Consider the following 9,262-nt stretch of genomic DNA (forward strand, 5'->3'; position numbering starts at 1 on the left):
TGTCGGATGGTTCCCATGCAAATATTTCCAAGCGCTCACGGAGGAACTCGATGAGCACGCTTTCCTATGCGGTAGCAAGGTCTGCCGATGTGTTGACCGTTTTCTTCGGATCAGAGGGGTGCACTTGATGCTTCTTTGCTTCCTTCGCAACGTCGAACTCGTCGGACTTTCTGTTTCGATTGTCGGCAGGTGGCTGTGTATGATCGGTAATTACGTCGAGTGCATTAAGTTCTTCTCTGACTCCGAACTTGGAGGCGATCTTCTGGAAATCTCTATCGCAGTTATCAGAACGAGAAAAACTCCCGTGAACAGTTATTGCTGTCCCATTATTGCCTGGCATCTTCAGCTTCAAATATGCGTAATGAGGTACTGCCATGAACTTGGTGAACGCTGGCCTGCCGAGGATGACGTGGTACTGTGATTTCCAATCTACCACCTCGAACTCGAGTTTCTCCTTCCTGAAGTTGTTGGGTGTGCCGAAAACAACATCCAATGAAATTTTACCAAGGGGATAAGCGGGTCGGATTGGGATGATGCCATGGAAACCAGTGTCAGATTCTTTTAACATATCGACTGACAATCCCATTGCCTTCATTGTACTTGCAAACAAAAGATTTAGACCAATTCCTCCATCCATGAACACTTTGCTCATATTGTATCCTCCGATTTGTGCTTCAAGAACTAGGGCAGCGTGAACGGGCCTTGGAACGGCTACCGGATGATCTGCTCTGCTGAACAGGATGTTTTGATCCGACCAATCGATATAATCAGGTACCGCTGCCATAACCACTTCTGCAAATTTTATCTCCCATGAAAACTTCTTGGCCTCTCTCTTGGAAAAGCTAGTCTTGTGAATCATGTTCACTTGCCCTCGAGATGCAGGGTAAACTTCGGTTTGTATGTAGATGTCTTCGTCTGGCACATATTGTTGTTGCTGAGAGTAATTGTAAGCTGCTGCTCTTCCTTCCACCGAACGAGTTTTTGCTTCCGAATCAAGCCTTAGCTCTTCACACATCTTCTGAATGTCGAGGAACTGTCGACATTCTTTGAGTAAATGTGTGGCCTTCTCGATGTTATCCTTTGGGTCGATATAAGAGTGCAAATAACATGGTGCAACAAGCTGCTCCGCGGCTGATAAATAAGGTGTACGGCTGCGATTCTTGCTTGATTGCGTGCTATAACATCCTTTATCACACTGGCGGAGGCGACTCGCAACTCGTTCTTCTTCCTCGTGGCGAAGATCCCTTCGCATCTTCCGTTGCTCCTCTCTACTACCGAAAATCCTTTGGCTGCCCCCGTTGTTGTTCCCACGCAGGCCCACTGGGGCTATCGGTGGGACAATGGTTTCTGGAGCCGATGTCCTTAAGCTTGATGCAATTAATTTGGAAGTCGAAGGAATCCTCCGGAATCGACGATGAAGTGTACACCGCCGAAGGTTGCATCCATATTGCTATGCAGCCTCGAAGGGATCGGAAGCGATACTTCAGCGCGTGGAGTGAACTCGAAGGAACCACACTGAACTGAATTTCTTGGGCTTGAAGGTGTTGGTGAAGTCAGCACGAACGCTGCTGATGTGACCGACAGGTTTCCCACAGACGGCGCCAATTGACGAGGGTGGTCCTCGGCAATGCCCACCTTTTGGGGCTTAGGGTTGACGGAATCCTGCAGGTTGACATGAGACACCAGATACCAAACAAACGGGGAGAGAGATTTACCCAGGTTCGGGGCCCTCGATGAGATAAAACCCTTACTTCCTGCTTGTCTGATCTTGATTATCGAAATTATCATGTTACAATGGGGTAGTCGAAGGCTAAGACTAAGATCTCGTCGAGAGGCTAAGATTTCTGACCTAGCTCTAGACTAGCGGTGAATCTGGCTGTGGTGATTGGGTGTCCCTTGGCAGACCCTCTCCTGGCCCTTATATTGTAGGCCAGGTGTCGAGAGTTCTATCCGGGTTCGGCTAGGTTACAAAGAGTTTTATGTCTAAACTTTCCTTGTTCTTCGTCTTCTTGCCTTGTTCATCAAGAGTCTTTCTTCGGAACCGATATATCGGCCCACCTTGGTCGGTGGATGATCTTCATGGGCCCTTGGTTGAGCCGTAGGAGGTAGCATAACATTGGTTACCCGAAGGGTAATGCCCACATAAGCAGCGAAGATCCCGAGACGAGAGACGGCGAGGGGTAGATCCACCAGCCAGATCGGCGGCCGGCAGCCCCTGGCTGCAGATGCCCTTAGATCTGGGGGCAGAGCGGAGCATTGAAGGCCCAGGGGCCCCTGCCCCGGCCCGAACCCGCCCTCCACGCCTCCACGAAGTCGTTGCTGAAGCCCCGCACGGCGCTGCCCCTGACCTCTACCCACCGGAGGAGCGTCCGCGCGCGTCACCGGCCGCCGGGGAAGTGCCCGACAGCACCACCCTCGTAGCAAGTTCGCCGGGAACTCGAAGCCACCACGCCGCCGTCGCACAACCACGCCACGACGCCCCTCGAGCAGCTCCGCGACCCCCGCCGACCGCCGCAACCCGCGCCACCGCACCCGAGCGAGAGGGAGGAGAGTCCCCGCCGCCGCTGACGGCACCGAGGCTTTGCCCTGGTGCGCTGGCGGCGGCGAGGGAGGGGAGAGGAGGAGGGGAGGCCCGGCGGCGCCCGATCTAGGGTTTCGCCCTGCCGCTCGCGGGACCGAGCAGGGACGAAACGGTCAAGCTTTGAGCCTAGTAGCCTAGCTTTTTTTCTGTCAAAACCCCAGCCTGTGTTAGAGTAACAAAATCCTTCTTGTTTAAAAAGAGAAAAAAAATACATACGATGCGTGGTGCGTCCCAGTTTGCAAAGCATTTCGCTTCACAAAAGAGGTAGAAGTGCACAACCACTGAACCACACTAGCAGACTAGGTAGCTACTCAACATACCGAACGCCACGTCAACCAATTAACGAGTGAGTCTCCAGTCTCCACGGGAACAGAGAAGTAGCAACAATATGCTCTGCGCTCCGCCGCAAACGCTGCGTCCGTCGCCGCGGACGCGGACACGGCCGCACTTGCCCCCACCGCCACGATGCTCCGGCAGCACGCCGTCGTCGCCCTCCTCCGCCGGGAGCATCCGGCGCCAGGTGCTCCAGCCCGAGGGGCGCGCGAAGCTGGACCCGCGCTCGGACCGCTACTTCTACGCCTTCCCGCGCCTCGTGAAGCACGTGGACGACGGCTTCCTCGCCACGCTCACCGACCTCTACCGCGAGCGGCTGCCGCCGGACTCGGACGTGTTGGATCTCATGAGCTCCTGGGTCAGCCACCTGCCCCCCGAGGTCCGGTTCCGCCGCGTCGTCGGCCACGGGCTCAACGCGCAGGAGCTGGCCAAGAACCCGCGCCTGGACTACTTCTTCGTCAACGACCTCAACAAGGAGCAGCGGCTCGAACTGGAGTCCGCCTCCTTCGACGCCGTGCTCTGCACCGTCAGCGTCCAGTACCTGCAGTCGCCTGAAAAAGTATGTCACGCCCATCGTGGTCTTATCTTCTTCTTTTCTCCACCACACGTACAGCCGGTACAATGTAATCGTGATTTCTTGGCAAGGTTTTCGCGGAGATCTACCGGGTGCTGAAGCCGGGAGGAGTATGCATCGTGAGCTTCAGCAACCGGATGTTCTACGAGAAGGCCATCGGCGCGTGGCGGGAGGGGTCCGCCTACAGCCGCGTCCAGCTCGTGACGCAGTACTTCCAGTGCGTCGAAGGGTTCACGCAGCCGGAGGTGGTCAGGAGGCTGCCCCCCTCGGATGGGAAGTCGGGCTCGTCGCCGCTGGAGGCCCTCATGAGGCTGTTCGGGCAGGCGAACTCCGACCCGTTTTACGCGGTCATCTCCTACAGAAACTTCAAGCCTATCTGAAGAATTCGGTTCGTGGTGTAGCAATGCCAGGCGGAGAGAAAACATGAACTGAAATTGGATATGTGATGTATAAATTCGAGTGGTTCACTTTGTGTAGTACTACCTCCATTCCAAAAAAAGAAAAGAAATGAGAGGCATATTTTTTCTGAAGTCAAACAGTGTAAAGCTCAACCAAACTTATAGAATAAGCAATTGACATAGCAGACGTGATGTGAAAGTATATTGCATGATGCGGAGTACCAGTTTTGTATTATTGATGTTGATTCTTTTATGTATAGTCAAACTTTAAATTATTTGACTTTTAGAAAAGGACAGTACTGGGCGTCCCCCGGGGGATTTGATTTCCCAGCCCCCGGGTCCCCGTGCTGACACGTGTCATTTTTGCTGCCGGGTAGCACAAAAAATCTCGCTTTTACTTCAGTGTAGCAAAAAACGGTTCACTTATGAAAGAAAAGAAAAAGGTTGAGCTCGCCGGACACACCACCGGAGACTCGCCGGAGACCTCACCGGAGAGCTCGTAGCAAAAAAAATGTGCCATTGTAGCAAAAATGATTATCGTTGGATACATCAATGGGGAACTCGCTGGGGAACTCACCGGAGACCTCGCCGGAGACTCACTGAAGTCCTCGCTGGAGACCTCGTAGCAAATATATTTTGCAATTGTAGCAACATAGCAAAATAAAAGTAGCAAAAAAATAATTCCTATGTTGCAAATCCACGAAACATATGGCCGCAAAAATCCCCGAAAACACAATCCCGCACGTAGCAACACATAACACCATTGGAAGCAACCCCGACCACGGTTGGTAGCATTGCCATGTGTCGTTTGCAGCACCGCACACCATCGACCAATGTAGCATCATCGCCAACCTATAGTAACACCGTCGTCGACCTAGGGTAGCACCGCCAGTCTTCGTAGGTAGCATCACATGAAAAGGAAAAAGAGATGGATGTCGTCATCAATGAAAAGCCATTGCCACCGTGCTCTTCCAGGCGGCGCGTTTGTTGATGTCCCTGGCCGCGCGCTGGGAAGGCGGAGCTCGGTGTGAGCGCCGACGAGGACGCGACGCGGTGGTTGCAAGAGGAGGAGGTTGAGGGGGGAGGCAGCCACATGCAGGGGAGTTGGGCGGCCGCGCGCAGGGAGGCGGAGCTCGGCGTGGTGTGCGACGAAGGCGCAGGAGCTGTGGAGAGGCCGTGCTCCGCGTGGCCGCCGACGAGGACGCGGCGGCGCGACTGCAGAAGGAGCAGGTTAGGGGAGGCGGCGAACCCGCGCAGGGGGTGGAGCTCAGCGTGGGGGCGACGAAGGCGCAGAAACTGCAGGGGAGGCCCAGCATGGCGTGGGCGCCGTCGAGGACGCGACGGCGCAAGAGGAGGTCAAGGGAGGCGGCGGCCGGGCGCAGAGAGGTAGAGCTCGACATGGAGGGAGACGGCAGCGCGCAAGGTGCGGCGGAGGCGGCCGGAGACGGCGACGCGCAAGGTGCGGCGGAGGCGGCCGGAGACGGCGGCGTGGCGGTAGGCGGAGGCGCGCCTCCCTGCAATTTGGGGACGAGATAAGGCTGGGGACGATGAAAAAGTGGGTGGGGTCCGCACACGTGAAGCTGTCGCTGGGAGTTTGCGTCCGTGAGATCCGTCCCATCTAACGGCCACGCACCCGGGGGATCGGTCACGGCGCAACCCCCGGGGGAGGACAATCATTTTCCTTTAGAAAACCCTATAGGCCATGCTTTTTTTTGAATGGAGGTAGTACATATTTGGCACAACTAAAGAGCTGAACAACTGGTAACCAACTTGAGATTGGGTGGTTAGGAGGGTGGTTGTACCCCCGCCCACCAGAGTTGTGTATACGCGTGTATGTGAGCGTCAGCATTTGTACTGTGTTTCTAAAAAAAGAAGCTGAACTACTGTTCTGTTGCATCGTCATAATAATAGAACCACACTATTAGCCAAACGCATACAATACATTGATAGGTCGATCCGAATCGGATGCCGTGATCGCAATCTCGACAGCTAGCCGCTCAATCTAGTCATATTCTCGAGTGTTGGATTATTAATCTGCCAAATTTGAAATATACATCCCACGGTCGAGGTAGGGGCATCTTAGAAACATCACCATATTTTTTTTTTTTTGAAACGGGGCAAAAGCTTTGCCTTTCATTGATATAGGAGAAAAGAGTTGGTCCGTTTATGAGGAAAACTGACCGAAAAACCGTACAACACGACACCACACGCCAGCCCCGAGGCTGCGCTTCACACGGATCGACGACCAGCCAGGTCGACCCCACACCTCAAACGCAACAGGCGGAGGCAAAAAGACCGGAGCCACCGCTTGAAAGGACACGGATGTCGCCTAGAGGGGGGGGGGTGAATAGGCGATTTAAAACTTTTACGAGATGGGCTTAACAAATGCGGAATAAAACTAGCGTTTACTTTGTCAAGCCCAAAGCCTATATACTATGGTTCACCTATGTGCACCAACAACTTATTCTAAGCAAGAGTTCACCTATGTGCACCAACAACTTATGCTAAGCAATACAAGCAAGTATGTGATAGCAAGATATATATAACTTCAAGCACGATGGCTATCACAAGGTAAAGTGCATAAGTAAAGAGCTCGGGTATAGAGATAACCGAGGCACGCGGGAGACGATGATTTATCCCGGAGTTCACACTCTTGCGAGTGCTAATCTCCGGTGGAGAGGTGCGGTTGCTTAGTGCTCCCGAACGCCACAAGAGGCTCACCTTGAGGTGTGGTTGCTCGATGCACACCAACGCCACAAAGGCCTCACCCCAAGATGCGGTACTCACACCACACACCGAACGCCACGAAGGCGCCTCACCTAAATCTCCGGTGACCCTCGCCACAAAGGCCTAGGTCACGGTTCCACTAAGGGATTTCCTTCGAGGCGGAAACCGGGCCTTACACAAAGATTGGGGCACACATCCACAACTTAATTGGAGGCTCCCAACAAACCGCCACAAAGGCCTAGAGTCCGTCTAGGGTTCCAAGAACCCAAGAGTAACAACCTTCTTGCTTTCACCACCACGAATCACCGTGGAGAACTCAAACCGATGCACCAAATGCAATGGCAAGAACACCACAAAGATGCTCAAGTCCTTCTCTCTCAAATTCCAACAAAGCTACAAAAGCTATTGGGGGAATAAGAGAGGAAGAACAAAGGAATTCACAAAGAACACCAAGATCAAGATCTAGAGGATTCCACTCACAAAGAGATGGATTTGATTGGTAGAAAAGTAGATCTAGATCTCCTCTCTCTTTTCCCTCAAATGGGGGCAAGAATCATGGAGGGATTGAGAGATAGTGCAAGCTTCTCTAGTTCAACAATGGAGGAGAGAGAGAGTGAGAGAAGCACAGCCCAAGGAGGAAGAAGGGGGGTATTTATACCCCCCAAGAAAATCGAGCCGTTTGGGCAAAAACAGGGCCGGATATTCCGGCCCAAGTTGGGGCCGGATTATCCGGGGGCCGGATAATCCGGCCTCAGTGGACAAAACCTGGACAAAATCCGGCCAAAAATCCGGCCCCTATCCAGAGCTGCTTTTCTTCCGGTCCTTAGACGATTTCGGGGGCCGGATATTTCCGAAATATCCGGCCCGGATAATCCGGCCCGGATATTTCCAAAATATCCGGCCTAAGAAAACTGGAAACACCAAAACTAAAACGGGCATAACTTTTGCATCCGGACTCCGATTTCGATGATCTTGGGCTCGTTGAAATCACAACAACGAGCTCTACAACAATATGCATAGAAACATCATAGTCCAGCAAAGGAGGATAGAAACAAATGATGAAAGGTTTGACCTATCTCAAAAGACATACCGGTAAAACCTCCAATCTTGAAAATGCAACAAGTTGCCCATGGAAAAACCATTCTCAATGAACTAGAGCTTGTCATGAGAATAAGCACAAGCTCTAAAACATCACATGGATAAGATCCAAATAAAACCAAGAAAGATGATGAACCAAACTCGAAAACGCAACAAGTGATCTATGCGAAATCCGTTTTCGATGAACTAGAGCTTGTCATGAGAATAAGCACAAGCTCTAAAACATCACATGGATAAGGTCCAAATAACAACCAAGAAAGATGATGCAAGGATGCAAAGGTTTGAGCTCTCTCCGAACGATACGATCGAGTTACTCACTCGAGAGCCCTCTTGATAGTACGGCAACTAAACTATAAACCGGTCTCCAACTACACTATGAGACCGGTGAGAAACAAACCCTATCAAGAGCAAACCTTATACTTGCGCATTCCACTTGAGCTCGATGACGACGATCTTGACCTCAACAAGATGGAACGCCTTTCTTGCTTGTGCTTGCTTGACGAAGTCTTGTGGATTGCTCCCCCAAAATCCACCATGGGAGAGCTTCTTCTTCGGCGCATCTTCACATATCCATGATCACCATATGGATGGCAAGACTCAAGCAAAGGATCTCTTCGAGATGGCTCATCTTGAACTTGCACTTCATTTCTTCATTCTTCATCATGTTGATGTCTTGAAGTAGCTTGAGGGCTCACTTCATCTTCATCTTCAAGACATACTTGACACTTGATATCCTTCATCAATTTCTTCTTATTGCAACCTTGAAGCCAACATATGGTTCAAGAATTGCCTATGGACAACTCCTACAAATATAACTCAATGCAAACATTAGTCCATAGGGATTGTCATTAATTACCAAAACCACACATGGGGGCTCCATGCACTTTCAATCTCCCCCATTTTGGTAATTGATGACAATCTCTTTGAGAGGGTTTATATAAGGAATTGAAGTAACAAATAAGTTGGATCTATAGAGCAAACTCCCCCATAATATATGCATGTGTGAATGATCTTGACTTTCATTGCATATATTGGCATTCAAAGCCTAGTGGAGTTTCCTCTAAAGATTCAACTATGCAAAGCAACAAGATGCAATGCAATGAAGGCACATGCTTAAGCACAAAGCAAAGACATAACCAAATTCCCTTAAACCCTCCAAACTTCTCCCCCATTGGCACCAATTGCCGAAATGGGTGAAAAATTTAGAAGGCTAATATAGTGAGAGTTCCTCCATAGCGTGTGCATTTCTCATAATTTGAGTGGAATCAAATGCACATATCCAATTACGAATATTCGGAAGGAATCACACCATAGATAGGATCAACAATTGCAAAAAGATAACAAAGTCAAGACGCTTCAACAAATGAAGCAAGCAACCAAATGAACCACAAAGAAGATATCAAAAAGAAAGATAGATATTATGATAAGATCAAGAAGATTGCTCTAAATAATATGAGGAAGCTCCCCAAGGTTTGTGCACAAAACTATACAATTTGTATTGGAGTATAAAGTGCACAAACATGGAATCATCACTCCCATAATATCATTCAA

General features: G+C 50.8%; 1 protein-coding gene across 1 annotated transcript; it reads left to right on the plus strand.

The window, feature by feature from the left end:
• The first annotated feature begins 2,861 nt into the window (after positions 1–2,861).
• LOC127335282 (uncharacterized) lies at positions 2,862–4,088 on the plus strand. The gene is made up of 2 exons (XM_051361902.2): positions 2,862–3,473; positions 3,560–4,088. Exons 1-2 carry the CDS (start codon positions 2,970–2,972, stop codon positions 3,866–3,868), a joined length of 813 nt encoding a protein of 270 aa, XP_051217862.1. The 5' UTR covers positions 2,862–2,969; the 3' UTR covers positions 3,869–4,088.
• Positions 4,089–9,262: the final 5,174 nt, after the last annotated feature.

Source organism: Lolium perenne, chromosome 2, assembly GCF_019359855.2.
Source record: "Lolium perenne isolate Kyuss_39 chromosome 2, Kyuss_2.0, whole genome shotgun sequence".
NCBI classification, from domain to species: Eukaryota; Viridiplantae; Streptophyta; class Magnoliopsida; order Poales; family Poaceae; genus Lolium; species Lolium perenne.

Bases quoted from the DNA above. Each gene is read 5' to 3' on its own strand.
- LOC127335282 (XM_051361902.2), top strand. From the start codon at position 2,970: ATGCTCTGCGCTCCGCCGCAAACGCTGCGTCCGTCGCCGCGGACGCGG. The intron at 3,474-3,559 runs GTATGTCACGCC...TTTCTTGGCAAG, and splicing joins ACCTGCAGTCGCCTGAAAAA to GTTTTCGCGGAGATCTACCG.